The 17,115-nt window shown below is 49.9% G+C and overlaps 1 protein-coding gene across 1 annotated transcript in view; it reads right to left on the minus strand.

The window, feature by feature from the left end:
- The window catches only part of EML3 (echinoderm microtubule associated protein like 3), a 39,568-nt gene that overhangs the window by 5,458 nt on the left and 16,995 nt on the right, over positions 1-17,115 (minus strand). Inside the window, exons 5-17 of the mRNA XM_015422708.1 lie at positions 16,829-16,857; positions 16,178-16,213; positions 14,487-14,610; positions 13,287-13,436; positions 12,612-12,681; positions 11,738-11,848; positions 8,589-8,684; positions 7,705-7,839; positions 5,294-5,432; positions 3,918-4,069; positions 3,035-3,160; positions 2,811-2,942; positions 106-173 (exon numbers count right to left, since the gene is read on the minus strand). Coding sequence (XP_015278194.1) covers positions 106-173; positions 2,811-2,942; positions 3,035-3,160; positions 3,918-4,069; positions 5,294-5,432; positions 7,705-7,839; positions 8,589-8,684; positions 11,738-11,848; positions 12,612-12,681; positions 13,287-13,436; positions 14,487-14,610; positions 16,178-16,213; positions 16,829-16,857 — 1,368 coding nt within the window. The remainder of the gene's footprint in view (positions 1-105; positions 174-2,810; positions 2,943-3,034; positions 3,161-3,917; positions 4,070-5,293; positions 5,433-7,704; positions 7,840-8,588; positions 8,685-11,737; positions 11,849-12,611; positions 12,682-13,286; positions 13,437-14,486; positions 14,611-16,177; positions 16,214-16,828; positions 16,858-17,115) is intronic.

Genomic DNA, 17,115 nt, shown 5'->3' on the forward strand with positions numbered 1-17,115 from the left:
AGTTCTTTTTGTCACGCAGTTGTGATCAAGCCTACGGACTCTGAATAGGGCTGCCCTTCCATGTGTGCAAAAATGGGGCGCGGGGGGGGGGAGGGAAGCAGTTACCGTCCACTGTTCAGCCCCACAGTGACCACTTTCCCGCTGGGATGGAAGTCGGCACAGAGCCCCGTTTCCTAGGGAACAAGTGGAGAAAGACCCCCCCATTAGTTCCTTTGGTAATAATACTACTTAGGGACACGATAGGTGCGACAGTGGCATACCCAAGGCTGCCCAAAACATGTTTTGAGAAGTAAAAGGACACACGCGTCAGAACAGCTGCCCATCCCACGATCCCTCTTCCGAAGCACTTTTTGTGCAGGCCTTCCAGAAGCAGAGCTCTGGTTGGGAGGTGGCGAGATGGGCTGAAGGGAGGTCAGCCAGAGAGGGCAGAGGGGCTCATGTCTTCTAGCTAGCCTGTTTTGCTTTTAAAACCAGACCCCCAAAGATCTGTGAGGGGGCAGATCTCCTGATTGATTGCTCCCCTATATTTTCCCCAAAGAAGCCCCCAGGTGTAGAAAACTGGGTGTTGAGGTTTCTAGCTAGGGTTGCCAGTTCCAGGTTGGGAAATACCTGGAGATTTTTTGGGGGGTGGAGCCTGAGGAGGGTGGGGCTAGGGAGGGGAGGGACTTCATTGGGGTATGATGCCATTATAGTCCACCTTCTAAAGTGGCCATTTTCTCCCTGTGAACTGATCGCGGTCACCTGCAGAGAAGATGTAATAGCAGGAGATCTCCAGCCACCCCCTGGAGGTTGGCAACCCTATAGCCTATTGTTCTCCTGAAAGTTCTAGGTTTTTTTTAATGTGTAGGGCTCTCCCCCTTTTCAAGAGAGAAGCCATTTTCTGAGGAAAGTTCCACTTAACACATTTTTTGCTTTAGTCTGTTAGCAGCAGGTGTTGGCCACCCCCCTCCCTAGAGGGATTGTTAGTTAGTCAAGGTTGTTTCTCAGGCCTACTAATTACCTCACCAGTTTCAGCTGGGTGTGGGTTTTTTTTTTTAATCCTATGCTTCTTCCAGACTCTACCTCAGAGGCAGCCCAAATATTGGTTGGAGAGGGTCAGGAAGTCTATGGCTCACTGCATAGTCTATGCCGTTGGGCCACATCATTACCCTGTCCCACTTCCCTTTTTCAGTCTGTGTGCCTTGTGCTATATCTGCACTGAGCTGTGCTGCTTGACGGGAACTGAACTTGCCAGAGCTATGAGAAGTAAAACCCACACTGCTAAGGCTTTCTAACTGTATCTATAGAGTTTTTGTTGTTCAGTCGCACAGTTGAGTCCGACTCTTCACAACCTCACGGACCACATCATGCCAGGCCCTCCTGTCCTCCACCGTCCTCTGGAGTTTCATGCTCGCTGCATCGGTAACACTGTCTAACCATCTCATTCTTTGCCATCCCCGTCTTCTTTGACCTTCAATCTTTCCCAGCATCGGGGTCTTCTCCAGTGAGTGCTCCCTTCTCATTTGGTGGCCAAAGTATTTGAGCGTCAGCTTCGGTATCTGTCCTTCCAGGGAACAGTCAGGTTTGATTTCCTTTAGGATTGACTGATTTGATCTCCTTGCAGTCCAAGGGACTCTCAAGAGTCTTCTCCAGCACCATAATTTGAAAGCATCTATTCTTTGGCGCTCAGCCTTCCTTATGGTCCAACTCTCACAACCATACATCTATAGAGTTAGTTGTCTTGTTTTCTTATTTTCTGTGTATTTGGAACTGTTGGAAGGACTTTGCACTGTCGTTTAGCCTCAGACTTCAGAGGGGGACTATAGAGAATCAGAGAGATAGAGAGGCCAGGACACTGATCATCCTTCTCTTTACTCTCTGGCGCTATCTCTTTGATGTGCAGATTGCTACTCTCAGGGAATCTTCCTTCCGGCTGGACACCCTCTCCCCACACTGTACAGTTCTTCTCCACCTTGGAACCATGAGGGCAGGACATGCTTCCTGCATCTCTATCCATCCTACTGAGTTAGACTAGAATCCTATCTCTGCTGTATCCTGTCTAGAATGAAGTTCCTTACAATAAAGGAATCATATTAGTTTTGCAATGAACCACGAGAACTGTATTGCTTTTAAAGCCCTTTTCTTTAATCTCTTCAGTAATGCTTCATTTTGCTATATATGCATTGCTTTGAGTTAAACCAGACCAAACCCGGATGAAGCTTGGTTACGTTATCATAGGGAAGACTTGTGCCAGGGTCTCGATTTGAGACAGGGGAACAAATCTCTCAGACCAAGATGGGTCAGCCTTGACACACACACCCCATGCGGGAATATCCAAACATGAGATTCTCCACGAAGGTCTGATGTCATATGATATGATCAGAACCAGTGGAGCTGCTGTTTATGTAGACTGAGCTTGTTGGGGGGCAAATGTGTGAGAGGAACAGCATAACTGTATGTAGTCAATCTGGGAGCAATATATTGTTAAAAAAGGAAAAAGATGAGCCAAGTGTTATTTCTGCAGGACCATCCTACAAAGAGCTACGTGGAGATGAAACTAAAACCTCAGGAGGTGAGAAATTCCTGCCCTCTGATGCCTAAAGATCTTATTCGTCTACCTCTCTAGCATCTGAGATTTTGACAGGTGCCACCAAAACAGAACCACAAGAACCAGAAACTTCTAAAAAACCAGGTCAATTCCTCAATAAGTGGAATCCAGTGCCCAGTATCGTATTCAGCCCTTTCCTAGAATGGCGCCATACACACGGACCTCCCTATCCCTTCTGCCCCCGAGGCCATGCTACGTGCTCCTTCCATCTTACATACGGTACCTCTAACGTGACACTCCAAGCGAGCGTGTGCTCCCCACCATCCCACATGCAGAGCTGCTTGTCGTGGCCGCAGGTGACAAAAAGGTCTCGCGAAGGGTGAGTACCCAGCCCCCACAGTTCATCTGTGTGCCCCTGCAAAGAAAGAGTGGTGAGCAGCCGTCGGAGGAACAGGAGTGGCCCAGGAGGGAAAGAGGGGGGCCTGCCAGCAGCCAATCCCGGCTTGCCTGGATAATGGGTCGGAAGCCATCCGTAAAGCTCCCTCGCAGCAGGGCGTTGCGCGTGGTTCCTACTAGCAGCTCCCCGCCGTCGCCCTCAGCGATGGTACGCACAGCACCAAATTGTTCAGGGATCTGCATTGGAGGAAAGTAACATTTATTCGTTTTGAATATTTATATACCACTTCTTTGTGTAGAAGAAATGTCTCCAAAGTGGCTTACAAGTACAAAGAAATGTTCTGCACACAGCAAAACAAGCACACTACCGCCAAGCAAATGATTCCTTCCCAAATAGCAAAACCACAATTCAGCGCCAAAACTTTGGCACTCCCTCCACAGGGAGATTCATCCGTCTCACTCTGCTGGTGTCTTCTGGCTAGCAGGTGAAGACATTTTTGTTCTGTATGGCATACCCTCAATAACTGTTTTTCGCCTTCCTCTCTGGTTCTGGTACTATTTAAGCGTTTTTTAATTGAATTACTTTAAAATAATTTTTAAATAAATTAAACATTTTACATGCTGTTTTTAATTGTTTTAAATGTTTCTGTGTGCACCACCTTGGGGACCCTGCTCAGGTGGAAAGGCAGCATAAAAACCCTGTAGGGCTTTCAAGGCAATAGATGAGCAGAGGTGGTTTGCCACTGCCTCCTTTTCTGTAGCAACCCTGGGCTTCCTTGGTGGTCTCCCATCCACGTACTAACTAGGGCTGACCCAGCTTAGCTTCCGGGATGTAACAAGATCAGGCTAGCCTGGGCCATGGCTAAACCCTTGTCATTGGAGATCCTGTTCTAGCCCTGCTTGGGCGTTCCCCTTGGAAAACCACCTTACCTGGAAAGTACGTAAGTGATGAGATGGGAGCTGTTTTCCACCCTGAATCAGTGACTACCCTTACCTCCACTTCTTGGAGCAGGGCGAGGCTGGGACTCCACTGGACAACACGCCGGTCCTTGCCTCCGCCACTGAGCACGGTGCCATCACGGCACAGGCAGAGGGAGAAGATGCTGCCCTCGTGGGCCCGCGTTTGCTTGCTGATTTGGTACGTCTCTGCAAGGACAGACAAGTGGACAGCTTAGGCCTTCGGCCAAGACGTTTTACCATAAGTCTCTATTACCGGTTGAAAAATGTTCAAAGGGGAGACTCCAGCATGAGATATGCTGAATTATGAATGTATCTGTAGTTCTGATTCGGTTCATGTAGGACTCAACTGAGAGCCGGGCTTTGTGTCCCCGCTACAGGGGTTACACAAATACAGCAAAATTAAGACGACCGCGTTTCACCAGTTACTACCGTTCCAAATACTCACTATATTTATCGCTATACAGTTTCACAGGCTGGACCTCTTGCCTTTCATGGTCTTTTGGCTCCACTGTTTATGATTTTCATCTCGATAACCATCATCTATCTATCTATCTATCTAGCAACGGCAACACTTTGTCCATCAGATTAAATGGGCTCTAGCTCACAAAAGCTTCCACCATAATAAACGCTTTAAATCTTTAAGGGGGCCCACAAGATCCTCTGTTTTCTTTACATTAGGCCAGGGCTGCCAACCTCCAGGCAGTGGCTGGAGATCTCCTGCTATCACATGTGGTCTCCAGGTGACAGAGATCAGTTCTCCTGGAGAAAATGGCCACTTTGGAAGGTGGACTGTATGGAATTATACCCCACTGAAGTCCTTGCCCTCCTCAGGCTCCATCCTCCCCAAAATCTCCAGGTATTTCCAATCCCAAAGTTGGCAACCCTTGACAGATGTCCAATCTGCCCCCTTTTAATTACAGGGGGTAGAAAGTTAAATTCCCTGTGGGGCACCCTCTCCCACCTTCACCCTGAGGATTTAAATGCCCTTCCTCAGGGGTCGTTTCATAGAAAAAGAGCTAGGGGAACTCATTAGCATAACTCATTAACATATGCCACACCCCCTGACATCACCGGAAGTGTGTCATAAGGCCACACACCCCGCCCCCAACGCCCGCGAAGGCCCTCCCTGGCCCCAGGCAGGCAGGGGTGGGGAGAGGCAGGGAGGAAGCAACTTACCCTCCCTCTTCTCCTGCCTCCACCTGGCTGAATGAGGGCTGGAAGCGGGGCGGCCGGAAGCAGGGGGCGGGGCTTCGTCATGTGCCCCGCCCCCGTACCTCACCCGGGGGAACTGCGATCCCCCGCGATCTCCCCCGAAATGACCTCTGCCCTTCCTTAATCAATGGATTACAACTAGGCCAGTTCCCAGCTCTTTCATCCAGATTGCGGGCGGGTCTCTTGTCTCTGGCCTACCTTTCGCTCCCTTGCCCAGTGTTCGGATATCAGCTGCCACCCTGGCCCATGTCAGGATGTTGCCCTCAGAGTCGCCGGTGAGGACATCACTGTTGGTGTCGAACACGAAGCACTGGATGAACTTGGGCTTCTTGTATTTCTGGGAAGATCAGAAAGGGGAGAGGTTGGTACAGGCACCGGTAGATGGAAGTTTGTTTGGGTTTTTTCAATCTCAGAATTGCAGGAAGTGAGTCATTATCAGCTCTCCTCATCTGCCTAGCCACTTCAGAGAGCGACAAAGGCTGGTTCTGCATCTAGCATTCCTCCTCAACTGGGAGGAAAAGGTGCAGCTCAAAACCACATTCAAATACTCCTGGGGCCACCGCCGTACTGACTGCAAAGTCACCCCTGAACGGCCATAAAACGGCCATAAATCTATGTAGGTAAAGGTAAAGGTTTCCCTTGCTCGAAAGCCAGTCAAGTCCGACTCTAGGGTTGCGGTGCTCATCTCCGTTTCCAAGCCAAAGAGCCAGCGCTGTCCAAAGACATTTCTGTGGCCGGCATGACTAGACGCCGAGGCGCACGGAATGCTGTTACCTTCCCACCGAAGCAATACCTATCTACTTGCAATTTCTTGCTTTCGAACTGCTAAGTTGGCAGGAGCTGGAACCGGAGACGGGAGCTCACTCCGTCATGCAGCACTCGGGTCTCGAACTGCTGAACTACCGACCTTCCAGCCTGCCGTTCAGCGTCTTAACCACTTGAGCCACCGCAGCTCCTTAAATCTATGTAGAAGGTACCATAAAATCTGATGATCAAAGGAAGCGAAGGGGGCATGGAGTGTGGAGGCTACAATAAAACCCATGATCAAAGGAAGTGAAAGTGGCATGCAATGCAGAAGGGAATTTCTGTCCCAATGTGGGTTCGCTAAAACAACGGAGGGAAAAGCCAATGCACAATCAGCCAAAGTTGATCAGGGGCCTGAAGACCAAGCCCTAAGAGGAAAGGCTGAGAGACATGGGAATGTTCAGTTGGAGAAGAGGAGGTTGAGGGGCGATACAATTGATCTGTTTAAGTATTTGAAAGGCTGTAGGGTTGCCAGCCTCCAGGTGGGACCTGGAGATCTTCCGCTTTTACAACTGATCTCCAGACAACCATCTTCCCCTGGAGAAAATGGCTGCTTTGGAAGATAGACTCTATTGGCATTGTAGTCTGCTGGGGTCCCTCCCCTCCCCAAACCCCGCCCTCTCCAGGCTGCACTCCCCCAAATCTCCAGGTACTTCCCAACTCAGAGCTGGCAACCCTAGAAGGCTGTCACTTAGAGGAGGGCAGGGAGCTGTTCCTGTTGGCAGCAGAGGAGAGGACTCGCAATAATGGGTTTAGATTATGGGCAGAAAGATACTGGCTGGATATTAGGGGGGGGAATTATAGTTAAAGAGAGTAGTTCAGCAGTGGAATAGGCTGCCTAGGGAGGTGGTGAGGGTTGTTGTTGTTTTTTTGTCAGGGATGAGCACGGGGTTGGACTAGATCCAACAAGATCTGCTTATGGAGTGATTTTCCCATTTCCTCATCCCGACGCAACCCACTGCCCCCCTGAAAATATTGTTGGGGGGGGTGTCAGCAGCCACAGAAAGTGAAATGAGGGTCTGTAGAGGGAGGGTGCCTCAAAAATGGGTCAGGTTACCAAATTCAAGGCGAGGCCTGGAGTTCTCCCTAAGTTACCACTAATATCTGGAGGAGACGGCAGCTGTGGAGAGTGGCCTTAATGATACTACATCTCTATTGAGCTCCCTCTTCTCCCCAACCTACAGCCCTAAATCTCCAGGAACTTCCCAAGAAGAAGAGCCGGTTTTCATACCCCACTTTTCTCTACCCAAAGGAGTCTCAGAGAGGCTCACAATCTCCTTTCCTTCCTCTCCCCACAACTGGCACCTAGTGAGGCGGGGTGGGGCTGAGCGAGTTCTGAGGGGAATTGTGACTGGCCCCAGGTCACCCAGCGGGCTTCGTGGGGAGGAGGAGTGGGGGAACCAAACCCAGATCAGAGTCTGCCACTCTTAACCTCTGCACTCCGCTGGCTCTCGTGGCCCTCTCCAAGATGGAGCTGGCAAACCTATGGGGGGGGATGTTTTGAGGAGGTAGCAGAGGGGGTAATTTTCTTGCTTCGCCACTGGTGCCAGGCACCAGATTGACTCAGCGACTCCAGCTTGCCCTCTGCTGGGCCACAGACCTCGACAGGTGCCCTCCCACACTACATCTTGCCTCTGGTCCTGATGGCTTAACCCTCATGATTCCCCAATGCCAGGGAGGAGTCGAGATTTGATCTCACAGCCCACCTGTGGCCTGGCACCCCCCCCCCCGAGCCTTACTCTCCGCCACCCACCTCCTCGACCCTTCCGGATGAAGCCTCCCGCCCCACTCCAGGGCCTCCTTACCCCAAAGATGCCCTGTTTCTTCGTCAAGCTGCCTCCACTCCAGGTCCAGAAATAGACGTGGGATTTCCCGGTGGTGATGATGTTGCTGCTGTCTTGCGGGTTGAACTCCACCGTCAGGACAGATTCGTTGGTGCTCTGCGAAAGGGTGTATGTTGGGGGAGGAGATATCAGGGCCATGGAAGCACTAGGCCTTGTGCATGCAGGGTTGACAACCTGCAGGTGGCACCTGGAGATTTCCTGCTACTAGGGATGCCAGCCTCCAGGTGGGACTTGGGGATCCCTTGGACTTATAGGTCATCTCCAGGTTACAAAGATCAGTTCCCCTGGAGGAAATGAATGTTTTGGAGGGTGGACTCCGTGGCATTGTCCCCCACTGAGGTCCTCAGCGTCTGGCGTGCCCTACGTCTGGGGCACTCAGGAGAACTAGGCGGGGAGTCTGCAACTGGGGGTGCTGGGCCAGGCTCAGGATTGGTCTCTCCTTCTGGCTGCACCTCCTGTGCAGCTGCTGGGGACTCTTCCTCCTCAGGTACTGTTGAGGGGTCTTCTTCTGGGCTGACTCCAGAGGAGGTTGGGTTGCTCCCTACCTCTTCCTCATCTGAGGAGTAGTCAGCCTCAGCAGAGCCAGTACCCACGGCAGGAGCACTCAGCAGCTGTTCCCTCCCCCACTTTCTGACAGACCTGAAGCAGGGGGAGGGGCTCCAAACTGGGGGATCCCCTGCCCCCAACTGGGGATTGGCAACACTACCCAAACCTCTTGGATTTTGCTGAACTTGGAAAAACAAGTGAGCACCTGTGTGATTATTCAGTGCCCAGAAGGCCAGAGTATACAACTAGTGGGCGCTGCTTTTGGGCGGCTACCAGGCCTGAGGCTTTGTAGCACCCACCTTGATTTCAGCTAGCTTGTTAGCACGGGAACAGTCCCAAATGGACAGCATGTGTTCGTTGGACTCGTCCACCACGCACAGGTACATTCCTTCGTCCTGGAGACGCATCAGACAAATGTGCAGTTATAGAATAGACTAGGGCCTGACTATGCGCATTCCACAATCCAAAGCGAGGAGAGGACAAAGAAAGAAAACCAAGTTTGCCTGCATAAGGCCAGCACTCTAAGGCCTTTCAGTACTGGGTGCAGAATTCAGCTGACTTTTCATGTTAACAAAAAGTTTCTAGCCCTTATGATGGAGGACATGCTCAGAGAAGCACGGGGGCAACATATACCAAAATCTCTGAGTGCTGAGAAGATTTCTAGTGCTCAGAAAGTCAGTCCCCTGCAAAGCCACTTACTTCTATAGCAGCAGAATAAATTATAAAATAGTAAACGATATGCAAACGTCCTTTTCTTCTGTATACATTCTTTGGATTGCTCTGCTTCAGCATTTCTATTTTTTTTTAAAAAGCATAGAGTATACCCAGCCCTACTGCTTAACTTTTAGAAAAATGGGTGCTAAAGCTCACGTATACCTGAAAAAAGTTGGAGGACATTCTCCTGAATCAGTGTACAGATTCTCACCTGGTGTTTGAATTATGGAGGGAAAGGCAGGGGAATACGTTAATGAGTCATGACAGGACACGACGGAAGTCTGTAAAACCATGCACAGTGTGGAGAACACGAAGAGAGAGAGAACATCTTCCTTATTAGAAAACTCGGGTTCACCCAATGGGTATAATAATTCAGGACTGACAAAATAGAGTACTTCTTTGCACAGTTAACTTACGGAACTCACTGCCACAAGATGTAATGAGCTCAGATCGCTTCAGAAGGCAATTAGAGAAATTCATGGAGGATTTGCCCTGACCTAGATGGCCCAGGCTAGCTCAGTCTCATCAGATCTTAGAAGCTAAGCAGGGCTGGCACTGGCTCTATTACTAGGACTGACAGCCCCCCGGTGGAGGCAGGCCCCCCGCTGTCAGGCCCTGCCCCCCCCATCAGCTGGCTGGCAGGGGGATTTATCAGGAGAAAGAGAAAGGCACAGGCCACATCACCAGCATTGCACAGGAAGTGACATCATCATGCTAGCAAAGTCTGGGCAATGCGCTGGTATTTGGGCAAAATCTCTATGGTAGAAACTGTTTTTACCATAGAGTGTTTGCCCAAATACCAGTGTCACAGCAGCGTTGAAGTCTGATGGTGTCCCTTCCTGTGTGATGCTGGCGATGTGGCCAGGGCCTTTGTCTTTCTCCTGGTAAGTCCCCGCCCCATCCCCTGCTGGTTGCCAGGAAGGACCTGGCAACCCTAGCTAGTACTTGGATGAGAGACCACCAAAGAAGGCCAGGATTTCTATGCAGAGGCAGGCAATGGCAAGCCACCTCTGTGTGTTTCTTGCCTCAAAAACCATTTGGGGTTACCATCAATAGGCTGCAACTTGATGGCACTCTTCAACACCACCATGGAGGATTTGCTTATCAATGGCTCATAGCCACGATGGCTGTATGGAACCTTCATATGCAGAAGCCGTGGACCTCTGGAGAGCAACAGCAGAGTGAAGCCCTGGCCTCCATGGCCTGCCTGTGAGCCTTCTGTTTGGGTTTCTGATTAGTCATTGTGGTAATCAAGATGCTGGACTAGATGGAAACTGGTCTGATCCATAACAGTTCTGCTTATGGTGCATGTGGCTCTTTCACACATATTGGCTGCGATCAGATGGGCCGTTTAGTCCGCTTTCGGCCCGCCTCAGAAATGGATTTTATCTGCGCGATCACACGGTCAACATCTGCCTCCCGTTCCCAGCCATCGCTTTCCATCTCAAAACTGTTTTAATCCAGAGTATTTTGATACCAGGTCCCCAAGTGGTGTTTTCCTGATTCTCCGGCTCCAGCCACATTTTCCCACTGTGTGATCGCTCCTCTGGTGTCGAGCCACTTCCGGTTTAAACTCCCTCCCCACTCGAAAGCTGCCCGAGGCTTCCGCTTTTTGCCCGCCATTTTTTTTAAGCGTTGGCGGTGTGCGCATAGGCGGAGGTCCACCGCCACGTTATTAAAAACAATGTTTAAACGGTGCCTAGTGTTAGCCTTTAGACGAGTTCGAGATCTCACGGAGGCCATTTTCGGGGTAAACGTTTAAAGGGAAGTGTTACAGCAGTCGGGTTGAAGAGGAAATTGCTGTTCTGTGCATGCGCGAAAATTTTAGTTCTACAAGTGGCTGCCTGTGCGCATGCCCAAACTGAGAGAAAAAAACAACAACACTGACGCGTGTGGACGGCAGGGAGCGATGTGGCTGCGCAGCGATCCGGAACAAGGAGGTGAGTGTGATTGTGATTCTGCAGGTTAAAAAAAAACGCATGGGGTCGGAGCAGTTTAACCCGCTCCCAGCACGCTGTCTGACCGCACCCATTGTGTGGCTCCCAGCAGGGCAGCTACGGAAGCGAAGGGAAGGCATACCTATTCTCCCCCCACATCTATTTGCTTTCTTTGTTTCTCTCGCTCTCTTTCCATCTCTTTCATTCTTTTCACCTCTCTATTTTTCTCTCTCAGATAAATAAATATCATTAGCAAACAAATAAATGTCATTGGACAAATATATATCCTTATAAATATTTGTTTTTACCCCTTTTGTTTTTATTTTTGGCAGCTTCATTTAATGTTAATAAAAAGCAAGTTTGCATATTTTAAAAATAAAAAGATGTGTGTAATATTTGGTCATGTCTTGCGGCTCTCAAACATCTGACGTTTATTCTGTGTGGCTCTTACACTGAGCAAGTTTGGCCACCCCTGGTTTATGGTCTTCTTGCAGAGTCCTGCCCCACCCACCCTGCCTTCTGAAAAAACAGCGGGGCCTGTCACAGGCCAAGTCCCTCTTGCCCCCCCTGTTATTTAAGCATCACTCTCAGTGGCAAGAGAAATATACCCTTGCACCTGCTGAGGGGCACTACCGTCCCTTCATACTTCATATGTTCCGAGGTTAGCATCTAGCACCGAAAACAGAAGCTGAAGATTTAGCATGGTTACAAATAAACCCCCTGGAGGAAATGGGGTGATTTGTTTCGCTTTTTGTTTCCTGGTTTCGGGTAAGAAGCGTCGCAAAGGTGGCACTTACCGCAGTGGAGAAGGCAAGCGAACCAACCCCCCTCTCAAAGCTTCCCAACCCAATCTTCTGCAGTGGGAGAAGGGTGGATGAGTCCCAGATATGAACAAAGGGTTGCAGAGGCTGCAAAAGAGAGAGAGAGAGAGAAAGTGAGAGAAATAGAAGGGGGAAAAAGGTCAGCAAACCCTAGACATTAAAGAGACAGAGTGTAAAACAAGCCAGGCTGCAGAAATCATGCAGCAAGGATCAGATAATTCTAATGAATTATCTAAACTATTACAGACCAATTTATTTTAAAACCAGACTTCTCTTTTTATTTGCATTGTTTTTGTGTGTGCTAAGTGCTGTCAAGTCACTTCTGACTTCTGGTGACCCTGTGAATTAATATCCTCATCTTATTGTTAACACCCTTGCTCGGTTCTTGCAAATTGAGGGCCGTGGCTTCCTTTGTTGAGTCAATCCATCTCATGTTGGGTCTTCCTCTTTTCCTACTGCCTTCAACCTTTCCTAATATTATTGTCTTTTCCAGTGACTCTTGTCTTCTCATAATGTAACCCTCCTACATGTTATTAATCGAAAATATTAGTTGTTTGCACCTTGCTGAGACAGTGGAAAGGATACTGCTTTGTTTGCACCCCACTGAGACAGTGGGAAAGATACTGCTTTGTTTGCACCCTGCTGCGTGAAGGAGATAGTCAGATTACCAGAGGATGTCATCATGCTTTATCTTTTGCTCCAGGCAAGCTAATTCTGTTTTGACAAAAGGGTAATTGAACACTTAAAAGTAAGGGAAAGCAACCTAACTTGCCTCTGGGCCAAAGTTTTAATTAACAGATCAGGAATGGGAGATCAGGACCTCAGAAGCCTTCCAGCTCTGGGGGTTTACCTTGCCATCCTTGTCCACACCAGCCATCTGCCCCGAAGCAACACGAACTTTGTCCGGATGCACAGCTAGGCTGGAGGAAACATAGAATCTTAAGAGTCTATATACACACATGAAGCGCTACAACTACTGGGAAGAGGAAGACGTTGGTTACTGCATGCTATATATAAACAAGTGGAGGAGCATCCCACTCGCAGTCTAAAATGTACAGACAAAGCCTGGCTACCGCAGTGAGAACCAGGCCAGACAGTGAATGTCTCCACATTTCTGGGGAGGAAGAGGATGTTTTATATGTCAGGAGACGGGACATCACATTTGCCTGCATTCCTCTTGACTCCTGCAGTCCCTACTGACCTGCAGAAAGATCATTCCCAGCACTGCGGGACCCATGTGAAGGAAAAGCCAGGAGTGGCAGCAGCGGTGGTGGTGGAGGACGAGAGAGGAACAACAAAGGTGTGAAATTGCTCCCTCTTCATCTGCTGAGGAAAGGCGTCAGTTTCATCCATTTGTTCCTCCTCACTCTGCATGGCTCTTCCTCTGTGTAAATTCCATGACCCCAGGAATCACCTTGCTGGGGGGGAATATCCATGTGCTTTTTGTGTACAGATAGTTGGATACACACCAGTACTGGGTCAGGAGGACGCAAGACCCAGATCGCTCTACTCCCTGGCCACTCACCAGCGTACGCAGTCTGTGTGGTTTAGATAATGTCGCTGTGTGCGATTCTGCACGTGGTACAGGACAACCACGCAGGCGATGAAGTAGACCAGCTCTCCTGAGGCCAGCACATAGAGGTTGGAACGGCAATCACGGCCTCGGTAACCGTAGCTGGGACTGCTGTCAAGGACCCAAATACAAAGCAGAGAAAGCAAAGTCTTCTGGGACCTGCCCACTTGGCACGATTGACAACGAAATCAACCACACAACACCACCTCAGAGTTAGGCCATCATAATCCTTATGTTATAATCTGCCTTTATCGGCAGATTAACCAACAACAGTTAATCCATTAAAACAAGTCAAGTAAATTTAATCAGTTAAGCATGTGGGACATGTAAGAGATGTCACTTCTCTCCTAGCCTTCAAATTCCTCCTCTAAACCTCCCCTTTCGACAAAGCTGTTGATTATTCCCCAGTATCATCACTTCCAAAGGCGACCAGGTTTTAAGCGCAGAAATCTGCAGCTGTCCTGTCAAGGTGTATGTGGTGCTTTCCTCCCAGTGGGACTCTCACAACAAACCACAACACCCGTGAGGGAGGTTAGGCCGAGGGGTAGTGACTGGCCCAAGGTTACCCAGTCAGCTTGATCTGAACTAGAACCGAGTCCGACGCTCTAATTGCTACACCGCACCATGTTCATTTAAGCCGTAAAAATAAGCAAGTAAGTAATTAAGTATTTTAGGCAATTAAAAAGTGGGGACCTGTTTTTATTCCATAAGGACTATTTACTGGGCCTTCTAACACACTGTTTTCTATACTTGAACAGTCCTGTAGCCAGAGATTTTTGGTTGGTGGAGAAGGGGCCAGGGCACTGGGGCAGGGGAGTGGGGAACATAATTAGATTAAAGTGGGGGTAGCGAAGGAAAGAGAGAGAGAGAAGGTTTGTGGGGAGTGAAACTGACCAGAAGCGGCAGGGGGGCTTCCTTCCCCAGCCTCTCCGCCACTGTGGGGGTGCGACGTACCAGGGGTGGGGGGGGGTCTGGCATCCTCCTGGGGTGGGTCAGGGCTCCTCTGTGGTGGGGCTCCACCCCTAAATGCCCCACTGTGGCTACAGGCCTGCCGGGACCAGATCTCTAAGGCAGATAAGAGTCTTCCCTAACAATGAGCTGCAGCCCCCTCTGAAGCCCCCAGTGAGCAACGGTTCCCCTCAAGAAGGATACACCCAGTCCAGCTGCAGCTTCTCGGATGGCTGTTCCATGCGCAGGTCATCATAGTTCAAGAAAGTGGAAGGGATGTACATGGTGATAGGCCGGCCACGCAGGAACATCTTGACGGAATGTCTTTCTAAAGAGAGGAAGAAATGAATGGGCGGAGACAGCAGCCAGGTGCCAGAAACGCAGGGCTGGACTAAGCCACCCTGAGACTCTAATCCAGAGGTCCCCACTGTGGTGCCCATTAACACCTTTCCTGGTACCCACCAAGTGTTTTTAGAAAGCGGGCAGTTCCAGGTGAGGCTTTTGCCCAGCAAGGCTTCTACTTGCCAGTGAAAATTCGATTGGCTGTGCAGATTTTTAAACACAGTGCTTTGGCAGCAGCTGCCACCACAGCACAAGGATCTTCACTGTGTGACTGAAGGTAATCTGGGGCGGCCATTCTGTGGCTGGCTCTGCCGCCTGTGGCAGCCATTTTCTGGCTCTGCCCACCATGCTATGTCAGAGGTGTCCACAGGCTCAAAAAATTGGCAACCCCTGCCCTAAACCATGTCAAATTTAAGAGGCCTTGTAGGAACTACCAAGAAATTGTGATTTTTTGTAATCAGAGGCACCCCATAAATAATTCAAGGCCCTAAACTGTAGCTTAGTTAGCTTGCACATAAATCCATCTCCACACCAATGGGACAACCCAAACCCCTGCAGATAGACAGACAACAGGCAACAGTTAGTCCTGTCCTCCTGACTTTACCCTGGTTACATTTTTGTTTTTAAACCATGTGCTGGTGGTGCTTGGTAGGTCACTGGTTATGGTTAGGGGACATATCGCATAACTAGGTTGCTGAAGTTAAGCCTGTACTGTTTAGGGTTAGTAAAAAAATAGTGTCTGGGTGGGTGAGGGATGGGTCTTAAAAATAAACCACTTAAAGAAAGAGGACTATTAAAACGCTGCCTCGAGTCCTTTGTTGGTGGGAAAAGTTCAGGATATACATAAATAAATGTGTGTGGGCGAGGTTGTTACATTTGCATGCAGGTCGGGGGTGGGGGCGAGGGAAGGTTGCAACACCCTGCACTCTGATGCATGGGCAAAACAACAACAAAAACCCACCTCTTGCAAGTAAGTAAAAACAGCAGAATGAAGCCTTGGCTGAACTCTTGCCTTAGCCTTAGGGTTGCCTGGACATCCCCCCCCCCGGACCTCCCCCCCCCCCCGGCCACCGGCAGGGGGTGGAGTGGGGTTGCCAGCTGGAGGTTGGGAAACCCCTGGAGATTAGGGGATAGACCCTGGGGAGGACAAGGACCTCAGTGGGGTACAATGCCACAGAGTCCACCCTCCAAAGCATCCATTTTCTCCAGGGGAACTGATCTCTGCAGTCTGGAGATGAGTTGTCATTCCAGGAAATCTCCAGGCCCCAGCTGAAGGTTGGCGACCTCATGATGGGCTCTTTTCCCAGAGGCCTGAAGACCTACCATCTGAATCCCTTAAACGCACACTCACACACTTTTATTTCTCCTAACCTCACCTGCCAGCCACAATACCCTTAATGCTACTACAGGAGTAGAAAAGAGCAAGAGTCCAGTGGCACCTTAAAAACGAACAAAATTTGTGGCAGGGTGGGAGCTTTTGTGAGTGGTTTTCCTCCCATGGGATCCAGCTCACTTCTTCAGATACTACAGGGCTACTCTTTCCAAAGCCTCACCTTGGTTATAGTTTGTCCTTCGGGCGCTCAGTGGCCCTGGAGAGAGACAAAGAAGAGAGGGACCAAAGACAGAAGGGAAATGTTAGATCTTGTGATGGTGGAGAAAGGAGGCCATACCTGTAGCTGCCCATCCCTCTGTGCCCGGAGTAGCACATTTGCCAGAAGAGTCACCTTCTGAATGGTGTCTCCCATGAGAGGTGGCCCCCAAACCAACCCCTGGTCCCAGTTGTCATTCTCTCCAGCTGCCTGCTCCCTCAGGAGGAAAAGGGAGGGGTCCTCTCCAATGCTCCCTCTAAGCTGTGGAGTCTTGTGAGCAAAAATTCTACTTTGCGAGCTACTGGCATTAAAGTGGTGAGCGAGTGATCTGGCTGCTGCATAAATTAGTTTGCTCTGGGGCCATCCCTCCCTGAGCTAAGACAAAAATGTGTGAGCCAGAGGCTAAAAAACTGTGAGCTAGCTCACACTAACTCAGCTGAGAGGGAACACCGGTCCACTCCTTGGCATCTTGCAGGTGGGAATCAACCTGCTGCTTTGGGCCTAGCCAAAGCTGCTACCTGAGTGGCTTTCCTCCCATGGGATCCAGCTACAACCCTCCCTAGCCCAACAACATTCCCAGAATCCCTTTCACCATCATTTTTTCCCAGAGCTCACCTGGACTCAGACTGGGATCCTTGATTCGGCTGCAAGGATAAAGCAGAGTGTTAAGGGGGCAGACCAGAGAGAGAGAGAAAGAAAAAGAGAAAACATGCTATAGGTAGCTAATAGCGCTACCCTGCAGGGAAAATGTGTAGTTTGCCACAGATCTCATCCTCTGAGTCATGCCTCTGAGCATGTGCAGACTGTCTTTCCCCTCCCCCCCCCTCCCTTAAGCACAAAGAATTTCCCCATATCTCCCTCGATAAGAACATGTGGCGGGGGGTAAGACGGGGAACGGAGGC

Source organism: Gekko japonicus, unplaced genomic scaffold (genome assembly GCF_001447785.1).
Source record: "Gekko japonicus isolate JY-2015 unplaced genomic scaffold, Gekko_japonicus_V1.1 scaffold2762, whole genome shotgun sequence".
Taxonomy (NCBI): Eukaryota; Metazoa; Chordata; class Lepidosauria; order Squamata; family Gekkonidae; genus Gekko; species Gekko japonicus.